Source organism: Gobio gobio (assembly GCF_949357685.1).
Source record: "Gobio gobio genome assembly, chromosome: 20".
NCBI classification, from domain to species: domain Eukaryota; kingdom Metazoa; phylum Chordata; class Actinopteri; order Cypriniformes; family Gobionidae; genus Gobio; species Gobio gobio.
This window is the reverse complement of record NC_137113.1, coordinates 20874781-20902732: the sequence shown is the minus strand read 5'-3', so window position 1 is coordinate 20902732 and position 27952 is coordinate 20874781. Positions and strand designations below refer to the sequence as shown.

Sequence of the window (27952 nt, the reverse complement as noted above, 5' to 3'; positions counted from 1 at the left end):
TTTTGAACCAGTTCTTTTTAGTGAACCGAATCAGTTCACCAAATCGGACTGAATCGTTCTAAACGGTTCGCGTCTCCAGTCAGCGCTGATCCATAATTTACTAAAGTTACTAACTTTCTGACATGAGTGACAGTCCCTCCGACTAGAAATAGACTAATAACCTAAAGTATATGCTGTAACTAAAACAGTTCAGACATGCTGAGAACTGATGTGAAGTGAACTCAGGTCCATCCGTCTCCCTGGCAGACTCGTGCCTGCTCGTGCCTCGATAAACCACGCCCCCTCCGCTCATATAAAATGCAAAGATGTCAGCCAATCACAACAGTGGGTGTTTTTACTGAAGTCTCACAGCAGACACGCCTCTTGAAGCAGGGCATTCAGCCACAGGGCAAACAGCAGTATAGAAAAAATGCCTTTTATTTCTAAATTATGACATTTTATGATGTAAAAGTCATACTAACAATATAAGTACAGCTCAGGAAACATTATAAAATAATAGAAAAATGCCATGCCATGGGACCTTTAAACTGTCAATACTTCATTTCAGATAAACTCCAGTGGAAACTACTGTGGTCAATCTGACTGCACCGGATCATGATCTATTGCATATTCTACTATTCGTTGGTCAAACGTATGCATTAGAAGGCAGAATTGGCAGTAAGTAACGCTTTTGGCAGTAGACGCTTTTGTCTAGGGCACCTTGAGTTGCATTTGGGGTGCACATTTGGCATTTTTCGGGTCTTGCTTTCCCTGGGAATTGAACCTGTGGCTTGGCGTTGCTGGTGCCACGCTCTACTGTTTGAGCTACAGAAAATGCATGTCTGTGACCGATTACACTCGCATTGAATTCTATCGTGACTAACACAATATACAGGGGGATAAATATAACTTTGACTGTTGACACACTCTGCATATGCGTATTAATGCCTGGCTGCACCGCAAACTGAGAGGTCTCTCGCAGTAAGTTTTTTTTTTCTCTTCACTAAAGCTGGCACAGACGGTGCGCTTAGACATTGTGATTTGTTGCTTTTCAGACTGCGATCCCGATGCCACCCTGTGGGATCTCAGAGCATTTACGGCAGGCTGTATGTTAATCAGATGCACAAGGACTTGTCTGGAGTTTTACATCAACCCATTCACTTAGCGAAATCATTCAGGCCAAAACTTGTATCATGGTGTTGGTGAACATGTCAACTAACTATTAAAGAAATCAGATTTTATTCTAGGGTCAAAGGAATTTTTAGGATTGCGATATTGTTCATACTGCCAAACGTGGCAAAAATCACAGTATTATCCTGGCTTGGGTTATCAAATTATGAATCTTGCTTTGATCTCTTTCATAGGTTCGGTAGCTGTGTCGGGTCCTATATAGCTAGTTATGGTTTTATTAGCTAGTAAAGCTAAACCACATAACACTTATTTTCCTTTTGCAAGGGCATCGTCCGGTGTTCTCAACCACATGCGCATGTTATGTATTTGTCATGCTGTTCTGGTTAATTTTCTTTTGGGGGTTCTCTCAGCAGGTTGACGGTTAGATGGTGTTCTATTAAGATGTGAGCGGGAGCTACGCCCAGGGGTTTAGAATCCTCCTAACTGCAGATGGAAAGAAATGCGAACTCCAACTCACCTGTGCATGGGCCATTCTTTCAGATTGGAGTTGCTACGAACATAGCTCAACCCGCGGAGTTGGCATCCTTTACCAAGGTCTCCCCTATCAAGAAGCATCTGAATGCGGGATTCCATGATGGTCAAGATGGTTTTCTTCAGCAATGCTCAAACCATCAGGCATGTTCAGTAAACTCTTCCATAATTCCAAAGGTAAAACTAAGATTACCTACTTGTCTTAACAAACATCTGGAAAGTTCAAAGCTTTTAATTTAACTCCTAACACTTAAATCGTAAAGGTCGCTCTTCCACTTACACCGATATTTTATCTAATGGAGCACCTCTCTCTAAGGCCTGGTTTCCGACCCACTTTTATACTGACCTTAAAAGCTGCAGTTTACCTCCTTCTCTTCGTATCAGACTTTCCTACAGCTACGATCGCGGAAATTCCAGGCCAGCATTTAGCTACTGGGGAGATGGTGTTTTTCTGCATTCAAGTCTTATACAAGACCGATTCTAAAATCATCTTGAAGCTCAGCAAGCTCTCCAGTAATGGTTCAGGTAAATCCCTATGCAACTACTGGTGGTGGTGTTCCGGCCAATTCGGCTCGGTACGTTATGATCGCATGGTCTTTCTACTATATCAAAAGATGGCTGTGGCCCATATATCTGTACGTCATGGTAGCTGTGAATCTCGCGTCAGGAACTACGATGGCCGGTGGGTTCGCATCTTAACCCAAATCGTACATGGTCTAAAATCTAAGTAAATCCCTATGCAACTACTGGTGGTGGTGTATGTGGCCCTGCGGCCTTGTCTATGTTGTCTAACAGACCGTGTGGCCATGCGGCCTTGTCTATGTGGTCTAACAGACCGTGTGGCCCTGCGGCCTTGTCTATGTGGTCTAACAGACCGTGTGGCCCTGCGGCCTTGTCTATGTGGTCTAACAGACTGTGTGGCCCTGCGGCCTTGTCTATGTGGTCTAACAGACCGTGTGGCCCTCCGGCCTTGTCTATGTGGTCTAACAGACCGTGTGGCCCTGCGGCCTTGTCTATGTGGTCTAACAGAAAGTGTGGCCCTGCGGCCTTGTCTATGTGGTCTAGCAGACCGTGTGGCCCTGCGGCCTTGTCTTGTCTCTGTGGTCTAGCAGACCGCGCGGCCCTGCGGCCTTGTCTCTGTGGTCTAGCAGTCCGTGCGGCCCTGCGACCTTGTCTCTGTGGTCTAGCAGACCGTGTGGCCCTGCGGCCTTGTCTTGTCTCTGTGGTCTAGCAGACCGCGCGGCCCTGCGGCCTTGTCTCTGTGGTCTAGCAGACCGCGCGGCCCTGCGGCCTTGTCTCTGTGGTCTAGCAGTCCGTGCGGCCCTGCGGCCTTGTCTCTGTGGTCTAGCAGACCGTGTGGCCCTGCGGCCTTGTCTCTGTGGTCTAGCAGACCGTGTGGCCCTGCGGGCTCATCTTTGTGGCCCTGCGGCCTTGTCTCCGTGGTCTAGCAGTCCGTGCGGCCTTGTCTCCGTGGTCTAGCAGACCGCGCGGTCCTGCGGCCTTGTCTCTGTGGTCTAGCAGACCGTGTGGCCCTGCGGCCTTGTCTTGTCTCCGTGGTTTAGCAGTCCGTGCGGCCCTGCGGCCTTGTCTCCGTGGTTTAGCAGTCCGTGCGGCCCTGCGGCCTTGTCTCCGTGGTTTAGCAGTCCGTGCGGCCCTGCGGCCTTGTCTCCGTGGTTTAGCAGTCCGTGCGGCCCTGCGGCCTTGTAGACCGCGCGGCCCTGCGGCCTTGTCTCCGTGGTCTAGCAGGCCGTGTGGCCCTGCGGCCTCGTCTTTGTGGCCCTGCGGCCTTGTCTCCGTGGTCTAGCAGACCGTGTGGCCCTGCGGCCTGTCTCGATGGTTTATACATGCGTTTTATATATATTTAAAAAAATAAATAAAAAAAACAACAACAGCCAAATGTTTACATTTATGCAGCAGCAGATATGATTTGCTCATGCGTAGTACTCTCTACAAATGATAACTTCAAGTTCTGTTAATCATGAAGTGGCCTTTTTAGCCATCAGCAGGCGGCGTTCCATCTTCACGCTTAACATGTTAACTCTTGCTCTTCTTCTTTGTAGGAACTCCAGGATACAAGACCGGTGGGTCTATTTTATTTACCATTTTTGGGGGATAGGATAGGCTCCGTCCAGGTGGAAGAATTCTTCCACCTAATTTTTGGGGGTCGGCTGCACCTCTGCCTTCGTCTTCAGGCAGGATATGCAGAGTCCGGACCCTCAGATTGCGAGCTACGGACGGGGCCTATGCCAATATACTTTATTGCTTGCTGGGTTGTTAATAAATGGATAATTGTCACAGTATTTATTCTCCCGAGTCTTTCTGGCAGAACTAGACTAACAAGGGTAACCAAGGAAACACAGGAGTGGCGGGAAACAGAACAAAGAAACGTGAAAAATGCAAAAACACAACAGAGGACAGACTAGACATGTGACAGTTGTCTTCAGACCATCATATTGGCTTGGACGTAACATCTCCATTTTACTCCAATGTTTAGAAAAAGAGCTTACAGTAACATTGCATTGCTTTCTTGAGATTATGGTGGATTTTTTAATGGTCTCTACATAGTTTTTTGCCTAATTGTTTGTTTTTCTTTGCTTTTTAGGTTTTTAACATCAAAAATGGAGGAATTTATAAAGACATCTGTATACAAAGAGGAGAGATTTAAAGGAAACAAAAAAGAGACCCATATAACAGTCCATGTTTTAGAAAAGGATTCAGATGCTTGTGAATTTATTCAAGAACGGCTCGCTGCTACAAACACCTCCAAAAATGCTAACTTCGGGAGTGTGAATTCTGCAAGTCTGCAAAATCAGAAAAATTGATATTTCTTGTTTACATGCAAACGCTCTGGAGCACACACACCCAGAAGTCGAAGGGCCAAAGAATGTAAGGCCTATGTTTCCTTTAAAAAGAGGACAGACTGGCTCAACAAACTGGTTATAGTGGAAAGAATTCACAGCTTTCATTCAGGACATGACCCAACAAGTTCACTCAGAGTCACTCAGAAAAAATTTGTCAAGAGTCAAGTATTTTCAAGATTTAATATCTCTTGGTGTTAAACCAGATACACAATATGAATACAAGTTTTAGCCTATTTTTCATGCTGGTAAAAAGAACCAATGGTCACACATACACTGCAGAGATAAGAGCGGCGTTTTCTCTCTTCTTCTTCTTCTTCTTCTTCTTCTTCTTCGTTGTTAACATGATGGGCTGCGTGTCTATTAATTGTTCTTGCATTAACTCATAATGTGTAATGTGTATTGCTTACGTTACATGAAATTAATAAATAAAGGTTTTTTGTCTACTTTGTGTGGGAAATTAAATGCGGGTCGGGTCGCGGTTTTCATGTCTGTTGTGTCTTTCCCTTTATATAAAGACAGAGGACACTAAAGAAGATTCAGAAACATCAATTCAGTAACGAAAGAACTTGCCTCTTTTTAATGCTCACATTACACTTGAATATTCGCTCAAGCACATCACGTCATCATCATGACATGACTTACTACTTAGCCTATGTATTAAAGTAACAACACTTTATACATAACACCCCCCCCCCCAAAAAAAAAAAAAAAAAACAGAATGTCCTCTTTTTTTCTACAGTATATCAACACAAGGACATCATCAGTAAATTACTGAACTGAATTGACATAAAGAACTTAAACTGTCAGATTTCATTGTTCCCTTTTCTTTCTTTCTTTTTAATTTTTCTTTTTACTATAAATCAAGTCTTTTAGGTGGGCGTCGTTCCCTAGTGGGATAACGGCGTTCTGTGTTTGGCATGGGCTCTGAAACAGATAGCCTATGTTGGATCCTGGCTTTTCCAAGTTTTGCATCTGCAGAATGTTTTCAGTCTGGGGTGGTGCAGGTCCTTTTGCTGGTGTGTGGTGTGTCCACAGTCACTTCTGGAACCATTGGAGAGTCTGAACAAGCAGTGGGGTGTGGCAACAGCAGACTCCACCTTAATAGCAGATCCCAGGCAGCAACAGCTGAGCCAAGTGTCTTCTCCAGGTAAGCTTGTCCGATGTTAGTACAGTGTATGTCACTGGGTCGGTTTGAGCTATCACTGTCGCGTGCCAGAGCATTTTGTCCTGGAACAGTCTGTTTTTAGCCTTCATGTCTCTCCTGTGAACTTGCTTCTGTTGCTGATGAGTAACCACTTCCTTGACAGTAGGAGGTCTCAGTAAGTCAAATCCAGAGCGCAGTGGACACTTCAACATCAGAGCAGCTGAAGAAACCTTTGTTGTCCCATGGCTGGTGTTTCGGTATCACAACAGGAAGTCATTCAGGCGCTGCTTAAAAGGCTCCCTTGTCCTTTTATATGACATTTAAAGTATTTTTAGAATTAAATTGTACATAAATCGGTTAAGCAAAAAAACAAACAAAAAAATTGTCTGAGAACCTTTTACACACATAACTGTTACTGCAGACACTGAAATGACATCTGTGTGGTACAGTAGGCCTACACATATTTTGACTGTACCTTATTTTGATATAAAGAACCATGATTATCTCTTATTTTCATTTTCATAAGTTGGCAACCTTAATGAACTTAGTCGCTGACAAACAATAGGATACATTTCAGTTCTAGTTTGAATAGATGAAAAAAATTCCGTTTTAGTTTTACAGAGAAACCGTTCCAAACGATTCAGGGAGCAAGTGAGTGAGCTGTTCGACTCTACTGAATTACTCTACTCTTTTGATAACAAATGTGACATGGTGTGCGTCTCAATCAGCTCCCTAGTTCTGTAGTCAGGGCACTTATAAGGACATAAGTCAATGGGCTGACTCCCTGATCAGTGCCCCTGACTACTGAACTAGGGAGCTGATTGAGACGCACCCAAATTAATTGAAATGAACCGACTCATACAGTGATTCATTCAATCGCTAGTTTTGATTCCATGCAGCGATGATTTGAAAACAGGCGTTTCAAGACATTTACTATTTTGTATGAAGATAAAAGATCACTCTCTGGACCTTTACTTATCTTAAAACCAACTATATTTTCTTACTTGCTCTACTTTGGACGTGTTTGAATTAGGTTAAGAAATGTCCAGAATCTCCGGTAGATGGCAATGTACTAAATCTGACTGGTTAAAAACACAAAAGAGGAAGAACGTTGACCCTCATTGGTCAGAGGCGGCGCGGGTACATGAAACAAGTTAGGGAAAGTCGCGAGCATTTCAGTTATGTCGTTAAATCTGAGAACCATTATTATACGAATAGAAAAACGTCTTTTAAGTTGGAGATAAACTCTGAGGAGAATGTAAAACAGACCTGAGTGGTATCAGATAATGGACGCGGTGCGGTGTAGTGTGGAGTATTTGTCTGAGTTCAGTGACTGTCAGTCACACTCGGTGCGCATCATTCAGGACGGCACGAATCTTTTCTTGGCCAGCGGACATAGAGATGTTTTCGTATTCAATGTCCAGGAGAGGAGAGTCACGGCAAGTGCATGTCTATTGTCACTTTTGTGTAATACTACTGCACCAGACTACTTTTCTGCAAGCTCACTCAATACATTTTGTTTTTCAGACCGTGATGCAGTTTGACGCTTCAGTGACAAATTTGGCATTAAGTGAAGATAAATATCGTCTTTATGCACTTTGCGCGAACGGTGGGCTTTACTGCACCCCTCTACCACAGCTTAGGTAATGATAAAATATATCTGTCATAATCTCTTAGATGACTTAAAGGCACCATATGTAAGTTTTTTTTATTAAAATATTTGGATTAAAATATCCAAAAACTACTAGAACAATGTTATATATTTTGTTGACTTGTGTACCTACATTATCCCAAATGTTTCCGAGAATGTTTAAATCAAGAGAAATAAGCAATGACATCAACGCCTATCAATGACATCAAATCCTTGATTTTTGTAGAAACCATGAAAACACCAAAGACGCTTTAATATATTATGTGCAGGGCGCTACACAGCGACCAAATGTGCCTGAAAATTACTGCGTGCGACTGCGAAAAAATATTTAGGCGCATCGGTGCGAGTGACCCGATCGATTCTCATGAATGGAGAGATGTATATTACAATCAGAATAAAATGTACAACTGCCAAAGTGCATCAATACTGACTGAGCAACTGTTACGTTTCGTTCTGCGATCGACTGCTTTTCATGCCTTCTGTCAGCAGAGCAAGTGCAAAAGATGTGTGCCACGGAGTACACTTCACAGATTGTTTACTAGGTGAAACGCAGCCATGCCCACTTACCAGACGCCTCGCGCTGATGTTTCTTTGCAGCCAATTCCAAATTAACTAGAAATACCACATTTGGATTATCATAAACAGGGTCGGAAATTAACGGGGGCTTGGGGCAAAAATGCCACCAAAAATGTATTAATAAAAAATAATTTAAAAACGCCCCTGTATGAGTTCTTGATTTAATCTTTATCAGCAGCAGTCCATAACTTTTCTTGTGTTTAAAAATGACTAGATGTATATATGAGTGAGTACATAATGAATACATTTTCCAAACCGTGTTTTTATCTTACCCTGAATCACTACGGTACACATATAATAAGTGTTTATATTCTGACTATCCAGTTCTGTGTCACACGCCATAGACATAAACAGAGAGAAGTAGCTCCGGCTGCAATGTGCTTCCGCAAGACACGCAGTTCTGTTTATTAAGCGCCAGAGTGCCTAAAGTTACGGACTGCTATTGCTCCGAGTATTGGCATGATATATGTGATACTGATATTGTACAAAAGTCCAATAGACAAGTTGATATTAAGTAACAACGTTTTAGCCACAATACTGTCTATTTCGTGAAAATCAAAACTACACCAGAACTGTTGCGCATCTCCAAGCGGTTCGATTCGAATGATTCTGCGTTTGAACGATTGAATGAATGACTCGCACTTAGACTTGACACGCCACCTACTGGCTGTTTTATTTTCATATTTATACTTTGCATGGACTTTTTATTTAAAATATAAATATTTTAACTAAGTTTAACTTGTACATAGCCTATTTCTAAATTCAAAAACATTAATACAACATTATTTACCCATGAGCTGCATGTAAATGTGTCTAAACTGCACTTCAGATAGAGCTGCTGTGCCACTTCTACAGTGCAAAGATTGATCTTTTGATGCTGATTTAATTAGATTGGTAACAGTCTGGTTGTGTCTTATTGCCCTAACTGAATTTATTGTTTAAATTAACATTTTAAAAGCAACTTTTCTATTTTAATTGAAGAAATTGACAAAAGATGATGCATACATTTAATAAGATTAGAAAGCATTGCTCTTATAATGGTAAAAATGCCCCTGGACATTCATTTAAAGGGACAAAGATCGTCCTGTAATGGGGAAGTTATAATTGGAATGCGTGTTATTGATCAGAAAGTGCTCAATTTTTTGACTGTGCTCCTATTTTTTTTTTTATTAGGAGCACAAGTGCTTCTCAAGAAAAATGTTAGCGTAGAGCCCTGATGTGTTTTATTAGAAAGGTGAGCAACTGTTTGGATACATTCATCAATAGAAAACTAATCATTGTTCTATAGCTCAACACAGTTAGTCTTATTGTTTAAATCTTGTTTTCTTGATTTACCTTGAGTACCATGATCTACCATGCCTAATATCGATCTAGCTTACGGCAGTGTGCAACAAGTGTCTCATAGTAGCCGCAGAGCGAACACACAGAGTAGCATTATAACATAACTTTCAACACACTCAAATGTACCTAATATGATAAACAGCGCTACGTTACCCCCATAGACTGTAAAAAAAAATTGGACGCTGTGTGCGTGACGTCACCCATAGGTTGCTGAATAGCATTTTTGAAGCCGAAAGGGATAACTGAAAATGGGCAAAACGGCGGGACGTGGGTGGAGCTGAGATGCCTGGTTGCTGAAACCACGGGTGCCTAGCTCGACCATAGTGGCAATCCACCTGTCACTCAAGTGGCCACGCCCTTAATTATGCAGAATTTTAAGGTTTTATATAAGTTATTTTAAAAAATCACCCCCCTCACAGTTGTCATGAAGGGCAAAATTAGCCTTATAGACCAAAACCAGTTTTGTACTAGGCTGTAAACATATTTTTTTTTGCTGTAAAGTTGGGCATTTTAACATGGAAGAGATACAGATTAGACTCTCTTTTGCAGCCTGTCTCTAGCGGACAGTCGATGAATTGCAGTTTAAGTCACTTCCATGTTGGCTTTAAGAGAGACCAAGGGAGGTTGTCGCTTGGTTACCCCACATACGCATGACCGGAAAAGCGTTAGCGGTTGTCTGTGGCATAATTAACACTCCGCGAAGTCAAGGCGTCATAAAGCGACCTCTAGCGGCGAAAGATTACATATTGTGGCTTTCATAGCATATATCAGCTAGTGATAAGGGGCGGGGCTTAGCAAAAAATCAATTGACACTTTGAATTCATGTTTTTTTTTCTACAACATAAATTAAATGCAGTCATTTAATGTGAAGTTTCCTAGCAGAGTTGCTATAAGGAAATGTGTCCATAAGTACATCATTACAGGAAGGAAAACTGCATTCGTCAAGCAATTTCATTGTTTCTTTAGATTTTTTCTGGTGAAATAGATGTATGTCAAAAATCACTATCACTAAAGTCACTATAATGTGGAATTTTTTATTTGTTTTTCATGCTTCTTCCCTCTTAGTTCTTCCTCTGTCCTGGTGAACAAAAGTCCTGACCGTGTGCTGGATATTGTATCAGATGATTCCATTGTCCTGAAAAATGTCAGTCTGCAAGCATTCACCATAGTCGAAAAGATCCTTGTGACTCTTAGTCTTCATAAGTCCATCTGGAGTTTTGATCTCTATGAAGAGCCTGGATCCAGACCTCTTCGTAAACTTGCATGTTTCCAGGTTGCAACTGTTAACTCCTGCCGTTTAAACACAACAGACAAAGAAAAAAGTGTGAACTGTCCTCCAGTACTGACTTGCATCTACCCAAAAGGCTCCACGTCAGTCAGCGCTCAACAGTCTGACCTCCATCCTTATCTTGAGCCGCGTCTTTTCAGGCTCTTATTTGGAGTGGATGCCTCTTTAGTCAATTCTCCAATCATTCTATGTGGATTACCTGATGGACGTATTTGCTGCTTTCCTTTGCTCGTCCCCACCCTGGCTGGTCCAAGAGGAGAGCAGAGATCTCCAATCAGAGTCCTTCAGAGCTTAGAGCAGCCTATCGTATTTATTGGAACGTGTGTCTCAGGAGAACACGGACCTCAGTGTCTCATCGCAGTTGGTCAAAGAGGCAAACTTCTAATGGTCAGAAGCAAACAAGCAAGTTCGGAAGCAAAAGAGGCAGATTATAGTAAGAATGAGATGAAAGTTCTTTTATTACACATTTTCCTTTTTTCCCTTTTTTTGGTTTGATAGTCAATGAGATATAAAAGTGTCGACAATAAAGAAAAGGAAAGTTTAAAATGTATGTGCCAATTTATAGTTATATAAATGTACTGGTTTCACATGGTTTAGAAAAAACATTTATACCATTTTCAAGATAAGTTTCAGTTTAATGTCTGAAAAAATGTAATGTGGTGTAAGCATCAAATAAAAAGTAATAAAATATGTCATTACATCTTGAATACAGCGTACACCTTATTATTTCCAAATATGTTTAAAATTATTATTTTTTTAAATCAATATCATGACTTTAAATTACGATTAATTCATAAATATAATTACGATTTTGGGGATTTGCACCACATGACATTTTACAACCAGATAAAAATCAATAATCAGTGAAGCAGTTTTGTTAAAATATTTTTTTTCTAAGATATAATGATACAGAATGCCAAACTATTTAAGTTTTTTTTTTTTTTAAAGAATTTTATTTTCAATGAAGCTTTTTTTCCGCTTCATTTTAATATCAGGACAGTTTTAGCGATGCTTCATTTATTCAATGTTTTTGAATAAATTATAGATCATTCTTGGTAATCTGTGTTAATTTCCCATTTTACAGGCTTCAATGAGCACAGTGTACGAGGACCAGTGCTGTGTGTTTGTGTTGATGATAAACGGCTGTACTACAGCACTCTCAATGACCTCCACGTGCTTCAGTTCACCACAATATCTTCATCAGAAGCCACAGGAACTGAGTCCCAGCAGCAAACTCTGACCTCAGACAGTCTTGGTGTGTGCAGGGTTGTAGCACTAGCTCAGCCATATACTAACCCAACAGGTACGGTAGATGCATTCTGATTCAACTCTATGCTGTTTGCCAGACTTTTAAGTGATTGAAGTCTGAAGTCACTAACACAAAGTGTTTGTATTTGAATTATAAGGATCTGTGCAGCTTTTGGGCATGTCTTTGAGCGGAAGACTGCTTCGAGTGAACCTTCCTCAAGCATCTGAAAAAGGAAATGTGTCCAGATTACCTTCATCTCTAGCAGGCCAGAGAGTGAAGGACCTCCTGGCTTCCATCGGAAACATCTGGGAGAGGTGTGTTCCATGCCTCATCATTAAAACAATCTTTTGATTTTCCAACATTGAAAGCTAAATGTCACTTTTTGAGTCAGTGGCATATAACAGTGTCAGTGATGAATCTTATACAAATTAAAAGTTTTATACTCTGTATTCATGTTGGTTTCTTTCTCTATTTATCAATATACAAGTCATTGTTTGTATGAATTTTTTTTTTAAATGAATAGAGCGGCCAATATGAGTGTCACATAATTGAGCCTTTTTTACTGTCTTCTGCAGGGCAGAATCCTTGAAACACAAGCTTCAGGAGAAAAATGAGTCTCTCAAACGTCTGAATCAAGTCATAAATGTTTGCAGCCTACTGTTGGACACACATGGAAATGAAAAAAAGTTTAATATGGGCACCAAACATCCAATCAACTGCCATGGTGTGGCTAGATGGAGCTCATTGCTCCAAAGAGACTCTTTGACTCTTACATGTGTGCTTGAAAATTCAAGTGGATGTACATTGGAACATGGCTGGACTCTGTGCATTCAGGTCCACCCATTATCCCAATATTCAAATATCGAGAGCTCATCCAGGACATACTCATTCCCATTGAGGAAACTGGATTCTAATCAGAAACTGGATGTAACCATTCCTCTTGAGAGCGTTGATGGGCTGTCTCTGCCAGTGAAGGTCTACTGTTCTCTCACCTTCTCCCTCGCTAATCTGTTTAGCCCTGAAGCATCTTCTCCTGGTGTTTCCCAGCTCCTAACAGAGACGGGTTCCATCAGTGCACCTTTGAATTCTTTAACAGTGGACTGGCTTGATGCTTTAAGGCTAGAGGGATCGTTTTCTCATGGTAACATCCGACACGACAGTGTCACGGATGGCATTCAAGCCTTCCTGCGTGCTAGAGGAGCGTTAACCAAAGATTCTGATACTACTTCCAAGTCAGGACCCGTTGCAGTGGTGATCAGAGTGTCGTCCGAGCTTCTAAAGGCTAAACTGCACATCTCAGTGACCAGCAGTTCAGAAACATGCACGTCTGTGCTAAACTGGTTGGTATCACCTGAGGCGATAGGACAAAAAAAATCTGTACAAAGTCCAGTGGTTTGTGCCTACAGCCCAGATGGATGCTCTGTCAAGATTATGGCCAAAGAGGTGCTGACTTTATACTACTGATTACTCATTTACAATCATAAAGTCTGTTTTTTTTTTATGAGCTACTCATGTCTTTCCTCAAGGTGACACTGGGAGATTTATGTTCTGAAGGACCTCTTGAAGTCATGGAGATTCGGGTGGAGAGTACATCTGTGGCAGCGGTGTGTGGACTGCATCATGCCATTCTGAGGCGACTACAGGTACTTTTACAATCAAGTATTTCTATTTTTCTAACATGGACTTCCAATTGAATCTGATTTCGAGATCATGCCATTTTCAACAGGTCTTGCTGAGAGACTCGACTGTAAAAGGTTGCCATGCAAAGCAGTTAAAAGCACAGAGCTTGTGTGAAGCTGTACGGCATGTTGAGGTAGTTCTGATTCCCTTCATTTTATTTGTTTATTCTTGCATGCTTCGATTACACCATTTGCATTAAGGCCGTGTGTTCACCAAAGTTTTTTTTCACGTGGCTGGCATATTTTTCGAATTGTTTTCAATGGGAGCGCCGCGTTTTTAAAACGACAGGAGCGTAACGAGGCGCTGAGCGCTTATATCACAATCAAACACTGAACGCTCTGCATTTTTTACTGGTCGACGAGAGTTGAAGAATGTTCAACTTTGAGTAAAACACAACGCTCATCGCTGTCACTTTTTACCCAGCTGTCCAATCACAGTAGCCTGGCTCCGCCCTCCTACGTACTTCCGCTCAATTTTAATTTTCCTTCAGTACTCCGTCTGGGATTGTGGTATATTCTCTGGTTTTCTCCGGTCAAATTTTAACCGGTCCAATCAGCGAACAGAGGGAGTGGCTGAGAACGATGATGTTGATGTCGTGCGCTAGTTTGAGATGACATGCGTCACGACCAAATGTTAGTGACTGGTTATGGCAGTTCCAGAGTGGCTCTGGGCAGATCCAATAGTTTTAAACTTCAACAGAGCACCCGCCTTCAAGGAAGTTAAAGGTGTCATGAACTGGCTTTTAAAAAAAAAATTATACTGTTGTCTGAGGTCAACTTATGACGTTTGCGTGGTTTTTACATTCAAAAACATCATAATGAATAAGTAATTTCTTATTAAACCAAGGCTATTTTCTGCCTTGGTTTTGAGGCTCTCTCAAAAACACTCGGTTTTGATGGGCGTGCCGCACTGAAGACTTGAAAGTAAACGCCCACGGCTAGGATTGGATAAGATTTGCATATTTAATGAGCTTCAGCTCCCCTCAGTACATGTGGGGATTGTTTTGAAAGCGTCTGGGGAAACGCTCACAGGGCTCGCGAAATGCCTTTTATCAAACAAACACAATGATTCATCTCTCATTCACCCGCGATTGATTGGAATGTTATTTTTGTATTACTTGGCCCGCCCGATCGGTGAATATAACCGCGAACCGTACACACACACACACACACACACACACACACACACACACATGCAAGAAAGGAATGTTATTCTACTATTTAAGATAGCCGGTGATACTTTTTGGTAGCCCGTCTGAAAAACACATAGCCTGGGGCGTTGGGCTTTGCGAGCACTGGCGTTACAAGTCAGACTCTGATCACGAATGAACCAATAACACCTTCTCCAGCCTGTGACAGCGTGCTAAGGTATGTAATCAATAGATATCAAACGATCTGTAACAATGCAATACAAACACATAAAAAAACATGTTTTACTCACATAAGTGTGTTGCACCGTTCCTGTCGGATCCAATATAGAAGGCACAGCATTGTGTTTTAATCTCAATGAGTTTAATGTTTATGTCTGCAAATCCAGTCTCGACCTGTATCTTGTTTACAATCGTTTCCTCTGTGAAATGAAGCAAACAAACATGCAATGTCTTACGCACGTGAGCTGGAACCGGCATGTTTACTGCTCGGTAGCGGGACCCGTTTAGCTCCATGAGTCGGTGGGCGGGCTTGAGGCGATGCTTCTGCATTCTATGATGTCAGTGGTCGACATCCGATAGTTTTTAAAATGTAAACCAGTGCTGAACTTTATAACAAAAAAAAACTGTACTGATCCATGGAAATGTGCTAAATTAAAAACGTATAAATATGAATGTTAAAATTAGAAGTTCTAACAGAACAAATTCTTCAGAAAAAAAATGTAACATTAAAATAATACAGGTCAAATGTATTTCTTTACCTATAACCTAGAAACATGCATGGACATTTCATAGGTAACACTCATAGGTATACAAGTCCCTATGCAACAAGGATGTATTAGCTTACATGAACTATAAGCATTATGCATACATTTTTACAGCATTTATTAATATGAGCAATACAATTGTACCTTGATCATTCATGTTAGTTCATAGTGCATTAACCAAGGTTAACAGATACAAATTCAACTCAATGTAAAGTTTAAATGAACATACTAACAATGAACAATACTTCCACAGTATTTATTAACTGTAGTTACTGTTACAAAAGGAATCTTAGTGTAGTGTTACCATTTCATACAAATCCAAACAGTCTGCTTTTTTAGAAAGAGATTATCTAATAAAAAAACGAATGCGTTTCTGCTTTGTTTATATTTCTGTCGGCAGCATGACGATACAGTTTGCTTTCTCACATCATTAATTTTATATATGCAACATTTGGGTCGGACTTGCGTGTTATCACATTGATTTAACTGCTTGAGGTACTGCTAATGTTAGCGTCCTCTCAGCCTCGTTGACAAACATACACACTGCTGTTCTTTACAGGTTAATGCAGCATCTAGTCAAGAAATTAATTACTTTATAATTATTTGGCAACAAGTACTGTAGTGTTCTGTATTCATACCGTTTCGCTGTCGTGTTTTAAACACGCATTTGGGGCCTGTTTCAGAAAGGAGGTTAAGTGAAAACTCTGAGTATGTTAACCCTGAAATAAGGGATACTCTGGGTTTTCTGTTTCAGAATTGGAGGTATGTCAAACCTGAGAAAGCAGGGTAAGTCAAGCCCGTTTCTAAAAGAGAGGTAACTTATGCTGCCTTCACGTGCTATCGGAATTATCGTAAATACGAGTTTCCTAGGTAAAAATTGCACATGAACGCCCTCTGATGTCGTGTTTACCACTGGGAAGTTCAGAAATAATTTTGATACCCCAATTCCCGAGATGGGCGTGCCATAAACTTTAAACATGGTGGCGGGGAGAACTACTGCTGTGGCAGGTGTGGTTTTATTGTTTTTTTTCTCCCCAAAACAGCTAGGTCGTCTTGTCTTGACATTAATGTAGTAGGCCTACATATTTACATGTAAGAGTAATAATATGAAGCGTATTGTATGTTTGGTACACAGCGAAAATATCCTGCATTTGACTGAAATTATAGAATAGGCAGAAAGCGGACTATCTGGAATGTTTATATGGTTGTCGGTGCATGGGAGACTACATATGATGTTGGTTTTAATAAGATTTTACCAATAAATATGCAATAATAACCCGGTTCCACACCACCATGATTCCAGTTCACTCCGACAACAAAGCACTTGAATGCAACAAGCTTGTAATCACGACTTCTAAAGTGGGAATTAGGTAATTTCCGATAGCACATGAAGGCAGCATTATACTCAGAGTCAGTTACCAGGGTAACTTACTCTTTGAACCTAACCTGGTCAGGAGCAGGTTTTCTTTGGTAAACCCAGAGTTTCTTTCAGTCTCCTCCCCTTTTTAAAGCACCAGGGGTGTTTAAATACTTAATTCATTCATTCAAACGAGTATTTTGATCGTATTTCAAATACAAATATCAAAAAATTCTACATTTAATCTAAATCTAAAGTAAGCAAAGTTTACTTAATACAAATTTAATTATCTGCCACTTGACAAAAATACATAGTAAGAAAAGCATTTTTTGCAGTCCAGGAACATTCATTCATTGCTCATATTTTCATCATAAGGACACTGTCAAAGTGACAAAAATGACATGTCCTTTTATACAGGATCCTGAGGTTCACTTGATGAACCTAGAAGTAACCTAATAATTCGAATTTCCTTTAGGATTTCCAGTGGTTGGACGCATAGATAACACTCATATTCCCATCATCACACTTTCTGAAAACGGATTACTGTATGGGATGGAAGGCTGCTGCCAGATGGTACACTCTTAAAAAAAAAAAAAGGTTCTATATGGCACCAAAAATGGTTCTTGGCTCGTAATCATAGGGGAACTTTTTTAGTGCTTCATTGGTTCTTCAGAGGTTTTTTTCTTCTAGCACCTTAGTCAAAGAACCAGTGAAGAACCACCAAAGAACCACTGAAGCACCAAAATTGGTGCTATATGGCACTAAAAAAGGTTCCCCTGATTACGAGCCAAGAACCATATTTGGTGCCATATAGAACCTTTTTTTTTTAGAGTGTAGTACGAGAAATATGCCATAACCACCACCACAGCTGTTAAATACATTTATTTACAATTTTTATGGTCATCTTTATTTCCTACAAATACTTAATGTCATTACCCTAATTAATAAATAATATAATAACTTAAATTAATATAATAACAGGTGGAGAACATTTCATTATGTGTAAAGAGCAGACCCTTTTCACGTTTCCGGGTTTCTTTGAAGCTGAAGTCATCATAGTTGGGTTAACTTTTATAGCAGTGAATGAGAGAATACATTAAATATATAGTTGTGTCCCCATTTGCTCAAATAGCAAAAGAAAAACTCAACAATAGTGATTTCACAACTTTCAAAAAGAGGGAAAAAATAGAGTGAGATTGATAACGGAAGTGAAAAGAGAGAAAGATATTTTTCACCATCACTACCATAGACGCTTTAAAAGAAACACCCTCACAGAAGCGGTCACTTGTTTTTTGTAATTTGATGCAAAAGTAATGTAATACAAAGTATTAGTGTTATAAATGTACATACATAAAAAATTTAAAAAGAGTTGCAGGATTTACGATATTGATGACCCGTCATCACAGTCTGTGAAAAGGGTCTATGAGGGAAAAGCTGCTGCACATTGGACACTGAATGATATTTATTTAATATGTCAAATGTTTGTAAAGTCATTAAACCTACACCCATGAACATTTTATGCTTAAAGCTTTACCTGATTGAATTAAGTTTCTATTTTTTTTTTTTTAGCTGCTGCCACAATCTTTTTTTGCCTTTTGGATACCATGAAAATTAAACTTAAAATAATTAAGAATTAAACTTATGTATTGGACCCGGAAGTATGCGGACGTCTTTTTGTTGGGTGCTGTTGCCATGGTGAATCGTAATTTCTGAGCTCAATTGATCGTGGCTGGAGTGCATGTGCTTAACTCAGAGTCAGTCTACTCAGAGTTGATTGAACTACCTCAATTCAGCTGTTCTGAAACCCAAAACTCAGAGTTTCCCTTCTCAGAGTAAGTCAACTCAGAGTTCAGGTTTAAACTCAGAGTTGGTTGAACCTCCTTATTGAAACGGGCCCCTGATGTGTGAGTGCTCTCCGTGCAGCCTCACGTGTGAATGTAAACATAAGGCTTCAGTGATGGTTTTTATTTGGCCTCTAGAGGCCGCTCGCTATATACAGCCAGCAGGCCCTACTCAGAGCTCTTGTACTGTGTAATAACAGCGCATCCATCTCTCAGCCGCTCCAGCAACGGACGCAACTCTGAAAAACTATCGGTGTGGATTTTTGCAGATAACCGATTGTTCCACCAATCAGCTATCGGTGCCGATTAACGGTCGACCTCTCGTCGACATATTCTGAGATCTCTCGTTTTCTGGGCCTGGTCTCAATAAAAGCTTTTCTTTGACCAACAAGGACGTTTTCAGCGCTGAAACTTACAGGATATTCTTATATCGTATATATCAAAAGTTCAAGGGAAAGTTGATTTCTCAATTCATCACCCTTTTAACGCTTGTCAATGGAGAGTGGCCAGACTCTCTGTACAAATTAAATACATACGAGTCTGGTAGGACCAGGCTACAATCACAGTGGAGGGGCAGGACAAATACAACACTGACCAACCGCCACATTCTCTATGTACAACGTCAAAAGATTACAACAACAAGAATAATAACAGAACAAAATTATTTAAAACAAGGGCCAGAGCAAATACTTTAATTGTATTGACATTTTTATATAGAAACAATACAGAAACAATCAGTACATTTCCACAGAAGCAAACGTATCTGAACTGGAAAAAAAACCCCCGCTGCGCTGCCAAAACTCTCTCGCGCCCACAGCTTTGGTGGACACACGGCCTGAAGTTTTAAGATGCCATCGCATTTAATGTTGCTTGGAGAAATTTTGCTGGCGAAATCCAGTTATTTCAGTCTGGAGTTTTGAGTGAGGGCAAAAAGGTTCCCCATTGCAAAATTTGCCCATATTCAAGATGTTGTCACACTCGCTGTGCTGACCAGCAGAAAGCTGCTTGGTTTGAAATGTTACTTCTGTGTGAGCTTTGCTTCGTGGATCGCTACACTATTGACAATGGATGCACCTATACTCTGTGATTTAGTATTACTTCACATATATCAGACAGTTTTGCCTAATTCAACACTAACATTTTTTTTCTTTTGTCAGTCTCTTTATAAAGATCTCCAGGATGCTCAAAATCAAGCAGCTCTTGGTGGCACAATGACAACGAATAAGAGCTCTGAGATCTTGTTCCGCATTTTTCTGCAGCTGAGGGCAAACCCACTGGTCATTCTCTGATTTAACTACACGCACACGAAATTTTGTATTACATATATTTGGTTATGCAGTAGAGGTTTTTATTTCATACCGTTTTACTTTTAGGATACAAAGTCCATGCTTTCCTTTTTTTGTGTGTAACAAAAAAGTGTCAATATAATGTACATGTACACAAAAATTGTAAATCTCCACACAGGACTACACTAGAATTAGTTGTTAAATCTACATGAAGGCAGTCTGTGAGTGTGTACTAAAGACTGTAAAATGCTATCCACAAATCTGATACTTTAGTTTATCAGATTGTGTCTGGTTGTGTCTCCAGGTTAAAAAGCTTTTCTCTGAGCCGATAGTATCGTCCTTCTTTGGCCATGAGCTGCTGGTGTGTTCCTTGCTCCACGACTTCACCTCCCTCCATGAAGATAATGTGGTCTGCTTTTTCTACAGTCTCCAAATGATGAGCTATTACCAGCACTGTCTGATCCGTTATGGTATTGAGCACACCTTGAATCTGGGAAATAAGATCATAAATAGACACTATAAATCAGAATTTAGCATGTTACTGCAGCTTAAAAATCATTAGTAGATAATAAGCAGATTTAGTATTAATTTCATTAAAAGATTTTAGTATTAATTGCAGAGGAGTTCGTACTGCTTGCTGTGTGCTACAGTCCATGTGGCTGGTGGCCTCATCCAAGATAAGAATCTGTGGGTTCCTTATCAGAGCTCTGGCTATAGCAATGCACTGCTTCTGCCCGGCAGACAGCTGGCCACCACACTCGCCAACATCTACAGACAAAGCATTCAAATTTAAAGCAACACTATGTAACTTTTGGCGCTGTTGCTTGATGTGTGAGAACCAATGAGAGCCATTTTGTTTGAGCTTCCACAAGAATCAATGAGGCTTGTTCTTGTGTGTCAAGCAGGTTCGGTTGAGCTTCTGTTAATGTTTGCTGTTCTACATTTATATGTGAATAAAATCCTAAATTTATATCTGTTCATCATACAAAGCGATCGTGTCTCTTCAGAAAATTTGGACTAAACCGCTCAATTCATATGGATCTCTTTATGAACTTTTTTGAAATGTCAAGTTTCAGTCGGTAGCTGTCAATGGAAAGGTGCACTGATGGAAATCTTCATTTGTCTTCAGAAGATAAAACGATAGTCTTAAGGGTGAGTAATTAATGACAGAATTTTTTTTTTTTTGGTGAACTAACCCTATAAAGTCAATATTCAGCAACATTAATTTAATAACACTAAGTGAATTTAGCAAATCTCAAAATTAATATCCATTTTTCATAACAGAACAGTAAAATGTGATGCCTACATTCACTTCTAGGCTTTTTTGTTTTATTTAGACAAAAAAACTAGAAATATGATATTGGCCATAATATGAAAATAGTTTAATATCTGTGCCTGTAGTTGTATCTACCTGTATTGTATCCCTGTTCCAATTTGCATATGAAGTCGTGTGCATTGGCTTTACGAGCAGCTGCTTCTACTCTTTCAAGTGTGCAGTCCTGCAAACCGTATTCAATATTATATCTCACAGAGCCAGAGAAAAGCACAGGATCCTGGGATACCATCGCCACCTGAAAGAGAATAATGTGTAGTTTTATAAACTATTAGTTACAAACTACAGTCTCACCAGAACCATTCAATACAATTGATTTTCACATCTCTCCTGAAGTTATATGGTTGTAAATGCTTGTGGATCAATTCTTGCCTTTTCATGCAAATACTGATGTTGGTAACGGTACAGAGGTTCTCCATCCAGTAACATCTCACCCTCCTGGGGCTCATAGAACCTCTGCAGCAAGCAGACGCAAGAGCTCTTCCCACCACCAGAGGGCCCTACCAATGCCGTCAGCTTTCCTGGACTCAATTCCAATGTAACAGACTGCAACAATTCAACAATCAATACAAGCAAATCACATTAGTTCTATGATTAGCTTTTGCGGTATAAACAAAAACTTACCGTAAGCGCTTTTTGATCAGGACGGGAGTGGTAGGAAAAGGTGACCTTTTCAAATGTTAGTCTTCCCTTAAGCTTCTCAGGAGCCAGATCGCCTGCCTCTCTCATCTGTGGCTTCCTATCGAGCAGCTGGAACACCTTCACTGCTGATCCCACAGTATTCAGCATGTCTCCGTAGATATATACAAGATGCTGAGAATATAATGATGGGCAGAATTTAGTCTCATCTGAATTAAGGGTCATGTAACTGTAAAATTCACCTGGCCATCTTACCCTCATGTTAGTCACCATGTCCTTCTGGTAGAACACAAACGCAAGCAGGCTGCCACTGCTAAGCTGTCCTGACGAGATTAGATTTCGGCCTTGAAACAGCATTGCTACCTTCAAGCCCACTGTAATGAACTAAAATGCAATGCAAGATGTGAATCAATGAAATTGAACATTTCTACTTCCGAGAGCAGTGAATTCATCTTAGGACTGTATATGATTTACCCTGCGTATTAAGAGATACATTGCACTGAAGATGCCTTTACGCCTCAAAACCTGGAGCTTCCTGTTGAGTGTCTGTTCATATCGCTGCAGTTCCTGACGCTCTGCCTTAAAACTGCGCACAGTCTTCATAGACCCGATAACAGAAGATGCCAGTTCTGTAGTCTCTGCATTACAGTCCTGGAGCTCTTTGGATGTTTTCTGCTCAGAAAGGTAAGGGATTATGAATTCATTATGGTCTACCCCAAACTGTTTTTTGGTTTGTGGAAAAAAACCTTTTTCAGGAGAAGCCAAAGCACAGCTTTATAACAAGTCTAAGCTTTGTAAAAGTAATAAGGAAACCTAATTGAGGAGGGTTATTTACCTGGGAGATGTTGTTGTAAGAATTCTGAATGAAAGCAAGAAGTGGCATTTCAATGCAGGTGAGGAGGGTTAGCTGCCAGGACAGGCCCAGCATGAAGAACAACATGCCGCATGTCTTCACCAAGCTTCGCAGTAACACATTCACATTCATGGCAACAGAACGTCCCATTTTATCAGTGTCAGAGGTTAAACGCGACGCGAGACTACCTGTAAGAGAAACATTTGTTTGTCATGGCTATATTCTCATATATGCACAATTTTGTAGTGTTGTCTACTCTTAAAATAATGCTCAAATATGCTGCAGAATGCAGTGTCTCAAAACACAACACAAAACAATTTTAGAAATGTTTTACTTGGTACAAAACTTGGTGAAACTTTAGTGTCATTTCCTATGTGAACACACAAAAACATTGTGGATATGATTAGAAAAGATGAAATGGCCTTCAAAAAATCCTTTCACTTTTTAAAATGACCCAGTCATGGTCATGTTCTGTTTCTCTGTCTTGTTTAGTTTTAGGGGGCGTTTACACCACACCGTTTTTACAACAACAGTGTTTTTGGGGCCTGAAAACGCAAACTTCTGAAGATAGTATTCAAAGTGCAAGTTATCGTCTCCATGGAAACTACAAAAATACTAATTTGTGAAAATGGTGACGTCATGTGCATACGTATTATGTGTTCAGTCTATAGGCGCGCAGTATTTCTTTACATTGCCAACTACTGGCCTGGCATGCATAATATAGCGTTTTTAGTTGTATTTGCGGATCCGTGTCAACGGGGATTGTTTTGACAATGTTGTCGTCTGTTCAACGTTGTACCCTCTGTTTTGCTCTAGTTTGAATCACTCATTACTTGTCATGGTTTCAGATTAGTCCTCACCTGTTCCCTGTTCCATTGATTATCATCTTTCATGTATTTAAGCCTTCAGTTTTCCCTCTGCCCTTTGTCTTGTGTTAAAGTAATAGTTAAAGTTATCTTGTTTTGTGCGAGTGAGAAATAATTCAATTTCATAAAGAATTGATTCTTCAATTCTGAGGTATTGGGAATCAAGAGGCAAGAAGAGCCTATTAAAGGTGAACTATGTAACAATTCCTCAGTAAAATATGCAAAAACCACTAGGCCAGTGTTATATATTTTGTTCAGTTGAGTACTTACAATACCCCAAATGTTCCCAACGATTTGTAAATCGTGAGAAAATTGCTATTTTAACCAAGTAACTGGGACATGTGAGGGAGTCGCCTGTCGATGGCATCATATCTGCGTTCCCCTCGGTTTCCGGTTTTATTTTGCAGAAACGCTTTACTCTTACTACGGTGTGCAACAAGTGTCATAGCAGCCGCCAAGCGAATGCACAGAGTAACGTCATAACATCATTTTCAACACACTCAGATGTTTCTAATATAATAAACAGAGCTGCGTTACCTCATACTCATGGCCGGAAAAGCGGAAATGGCGCCGGCGACTGTGGCATAATAAAGGTCCTGCTGCTCACGAGGCTTGTGTTGCGCTCTTCTTATTAACAATCGCTTCTGCTTCATACTTCAGTAACGTTAATAATCACATCCATGAACATGATTTCTGCCCGAGTCCTATCCCGATTCTTTTCCACCGGCTGTGAGGTGGAGACCACATGTCCCAAGATTCTGCGCTCTAACTTGGCGTCATCAAACTACGCCTTTTGTTTTAAATAGACGACCTCTAGTGGACGGAAAAGTTACATAGTGCAGCTTTAAGGTAAAAACTCAAGTAGCATTTTTCTCACCAGCATCTACAAGAACCAGTTCTATGACTTTGGGCTTTACTTGACACAGTGTTTTTAAACTGCGGCGCTCTTACAGTTTTTTTTTTCAGAGACGAAACTTTTAAATATCCTGATGAAACAGAAGCAGTAACAGATCTTCCATATTGTAAAAATATAGGGTGGGGACTTGATTCTAAGCATTGATTGTGGATTGGATTGGATTTTAAGATGTGGGCATTGCACTCAAATGTACAGGCATTCCTGGACATGAGGTTGCAGGGGCAAGGTTTAAGTGTACTTAAAGATTGGAGTCCTGCATACAGTTCAACCAAAATCTATTCAGACACCTTCAACATTTTCTCACATTATCACAGTTTAGAGCTGTAGTTTAGAAAATGGTAATAAAATATGATAAGAACACAGAGTTAAACAGTGTCAGAACAAATTTATCTTGATAATGTCAGATAACTTTGATAGAAAGGTATGTAATGGTTTACAATCAACCAATCACAGCTGTCAGTTGTTCAATTTAAGTACACAATTAGATAACACCAATTTAGGTCAACCAATTACCAAGCAATGCTTCATTTTGTTCAGTCTGTGGTGTAAAAGGTTGCATTAGCAATTGAAGAAAAAACACTTAAGCAAAACATGGTCAGTTCAAAGTGTCTGAATAATTTTGATCACAATTTTTTTTTAATTAATTTTAGTATTTTTGAGTATAATATGTCACAGTTTTTACTTATTTTTTTGCTATCCTCACTTACGCAAATGAACTATAGAGTCCTGCACACACTATTAAAGAATTAGATCTGGTATCTGAATACGTCACCAGAGAGACGTCTGTTTTCACTGGAAGGTCCAGTTATGACATTCTTATTAAATATTACACGGTAAACACATGAGATCTATTACATGCATTTAGAAACTGGATAGGGTGAATTTTCATTTCATCTGCCCATATTTACATAGAAAGACAATTAGTGCTAAACAGGCACCATACCTGGTTTATTTTCTTCAAAGAAACTTATCTCCTGCTTCATGAGGTTCTGGAACAACATGTGTCGTATTCTCTTGTTGAGTCTGCTGAGGCTACACATGAACATCCCACCGCGCAGACCACCGAACATAGAACTTAAAGACACAACAAATTTACATTTTATTCCAAGAAACAAAACCAGTCATAAAGACGTTCGTTTTTAATAAGGTATTTGCATTGGATTGATGTTTCACTGACCTTCCAAGTGAACACAGTGCCAGGAGTCCAATGGCCCATAAGAAATTGTTGTGCTGGTACTTTCCACTCAGTATGTCAATAACTTTCCCAATGCAGTATGGGATGAATGTCTCAACTACAAAATAACAGGTTCACACTGCATCAGACCAACTTTATTTTGTATCACTCTGGAACTAGTTTATATAGTTTCGTCTATGTAGATAAAATATTCTAATTCTGACAATATTTTAGTTTCCTCAACCAGGAAAACACTCACAAAGCGCCGCCAGGCTAAGGAAGAGGAAGGCAGCCCCTAGATGAAGATAGTCTGGCCTGGAGTAGCGGATGACCCTCATTAGGAGTGCTCTGGCCTCTTCGTCTTTCTTCTGGTTTCTGGAACCCTTAGATGATCCACCATGTGGGAAGGCCATCTCCCAGACCATATATATGAGAGTAGATGTAGCAGCGCTCAGGATCACCATGCCAGGATCAGGAACTGGACTAAAGCCTCTCATTGTCCCAGGCAGAAATCTCTGAATGCTGTCGAACACTGGAGGTAGGAAGCTCAGTAGGGCTACCCAGCGCTTTAGGAGAGGCTTAATGCTGCTGTCAGAGACATGTGTGATTACTGAATAAAGCACAGCGCAGCTGATGGTCCTGAGAGCCCACAGGCACCATAGATCCAGTGTGCCCTCTCCATCCAGCCACAGCAGTGCTATCCACACACAAGCCCAGATGACAAGATCACAGAACAACAGACAGAGATGTTCTGCTGCAGCTCTGGGTATGGGGTAAGCCTTTGAGATCATCTTAAAACTGAGAAGACAAAGAGGAATCAGATAAACCAGACAAGAATGGTTTCATAGCCTGGTCACACTAGTCTTTTGGTTGGTTTTCGAGTGGCTGATGGGCAAGTTAGTCTCTTCGTCTGACCAACTGAAGAATCCTGCAAACCCCTTTACACCTGCTAAAACTAGCAAAACATCTTAGGCTTTTTAGCAGCATGAATCGGCTCACGTGCAAGTATAGAGCACTAAACAATATAAACAGATGTACAGTATTAGTTTTCTTACCATTAGTTGTTCTCGTCGCATTTTGTCGGAGGATCACTTTTGGTTTCACTTTCACAAGTGGGCGGTGTCAAAACTGTTTTTCAGTTCAATAGAAAGCGCATAAGAATAGTAAGAACCGACTTAGAAATGCAATACGCTTTGCTTAAAACCAAGCATTGTCGGTATGCACAAAACACGTTTTTATCTCAAGTTACTGTATGTAGTGCGTATGACGGATCATGACGTAGTACGCTACGCTACGCTACACTACGCTCGGTAGCGATTGTTCTTCAAGTGGCCAACAGAGAGCGCTGTTTGGTTTGGAATATCATATCGTGACCTTGTTTCTCTCATGAGCATAAATGGAAACAATGATTTTAACAACGAAAATCTGACTGGGACCAACATGTGCTGTGTTATTATTGCCATTTTCTAAACACATTAACAACAAGCAAGTGTATAGCGTGTGTGTGTTTTAGGAGGATAGGCCTTGAAAAGTATCTAACATGTGATTTGTTAACACTGATTTGTCTGATAGAATAATTAAAAAGCTTATTTTTTTTTTAAAACATGACACCAAAAACATTTCTCCAAGCATTAAACAAAAATGGGAATGGGTTTACCCAGATAAAAAAAATAAAAAAAAAGCCAAACAACAATTCTGCTTGTTTATTAATAGCAAAATAAAAAGCAGAGCATTTCTCTGCTTACATCTTATTATATTTAAATTGAGTACAGAAATAAACTCTTTTATTATAGTAAATATTTTATATGACACATTGTGATATAAATGATACTCTCTCGAGGGCTCACAGCCCTTTATGCTTTTATAGCAGCTGGTCATTTGCTTTGGCAAAGAAACAAAACAACAGAGCAACTACGACAAGGCCAACAAAAGTTTACATGAGGAGTTCACATATAAATCAGCACAAAGTGAAATGCGACACTTGTTCTGTTCAGCAGTAACTAATAATTCATGACACTCAATAAAAATGGGCCCTTTTGTACAAACACAATCTCTTTCAATATAATCCTTGAACCTATCAAACACCCCATACAGGGGCACATATTTAAGTATGCTCATACCCAAGCACTCACTGAGAACTGGAAAACTTGAAGTCTTTATTTGAAATGTGTCTTGGTTAAAGACGGTCTTTACTTTAAAACTTTAAGAGCCCACGTGGAATAACAGCAAATCAGTTTTCTCCTGAATTATTATATAGTACTGAATGTGTACAGACATAAGGGTCAGATTTTTCAGTGCATGGCACAAATGGTGTATAAAACAGCACAGTGTGATACAGAAGT

The 27952-nt window shown here is 40.1% G+C and overlaps 2 protein-coding genes across 2 annotated transcripts; one reads left to right on the top strand and one right to left on the bottom strand.

The window, feature by feature from the left end:
• The first annotated feature begins 6769 nt into the window (after positions 1-6769).
• Positions 6770-20811, top strand: faap100 (FA core complex associated protein 100). The gene is made up of 9 exons (XM_079801412.1): positions 6770-7085; positions 7174-7289; positions 10280-10935; positions 11587-11805; positions 11909-12065; positions 12327-13194; positions 13278-13394; positions 13478-13564; positions 19701-20811. Exons 1-9 carry the CDS (start codon positions 6933-6935, stop codon positions 19830-19832), a joined length of 2505 nt encoding a protein of 834 aa, XP_079657538.1. The 5' UTR covers positions 6770-6932; the 3' UTR covers positions 19833-20811.
• Positions 19220-26915, bottom strand: tap2t (transporter associated with antigen processing, subunit type t, teleost specific). The gene is made up of 12 exons (XM_079801413.1): positions 26666-26915; positions 25870-26408; positions 25614-25728; positions 25380-25510; positions 22637-22842; positions 22276-22473; positions 22057-22185; positions 21787-21975; positions 21535-21708; positions 21241-21400; positions 20461-20597; positions 19220-20319 (listed from the first exon to the last, which is right to left on the bottom strand). Exons 2-12 carry the CDS (start codon positions 26399-26401, stop codon positions 20107-20109), a joined length of 2184 nt encoding a protein of 727 aa, XP_079657539.1. The 5' UTR covers positions 26402-26408; positions 26666-26915; the 3' UTR covers positions 19220-20106.
• Between the last annotated feature and the right edge of the window lie 1037 nt (positions 26916-27952).

Bases quoted from the DNA above. Each gene is read 5' to 3' on its own strand.
- faap100 (XM_079801412.1), top strand. From the start codon at position 6,933: ATGGACGCGGTGCGGTGTAGTGTGGAGTATTTGTCTGAGTTCAGTGAC. The intron at 11,806-11,908 runs GTACGGTAGATG...TTGAATTATAAG, and splicing joins GCCATATACTAACCCAACAG to GATCTGTGCAGCTTTTGGGC. The intron at 13,395-13,477 runs GTACTTTTACAA...CATTTTCAACAG, and splicing joins CCATTCTGAGGCGACTACAG to GTCTTGCTGAGAGACTCGAC.
- tap2t (XM_079801413.1), bottom strand. From the start codon at position 26,401: ATGATCTCAAAGGCTTACCCCATACCCAGAGCTGCAGCAGAACATCTC. The intron at 25,729-25,869 runs GTGAGTGTTTTC...GTTATTTTGTAG, and splicing joins CCTTAGCCTGGCGGCGCTTT to TTGAGACATTCATCCCATAC. The intron at 22,186-22,275 runs GTAAATCATATA...ATTGCATTTTAG, and splicing joins TGTATCTCTTAATACGCAGG to TTCATTACAGTGGGCTTGAA.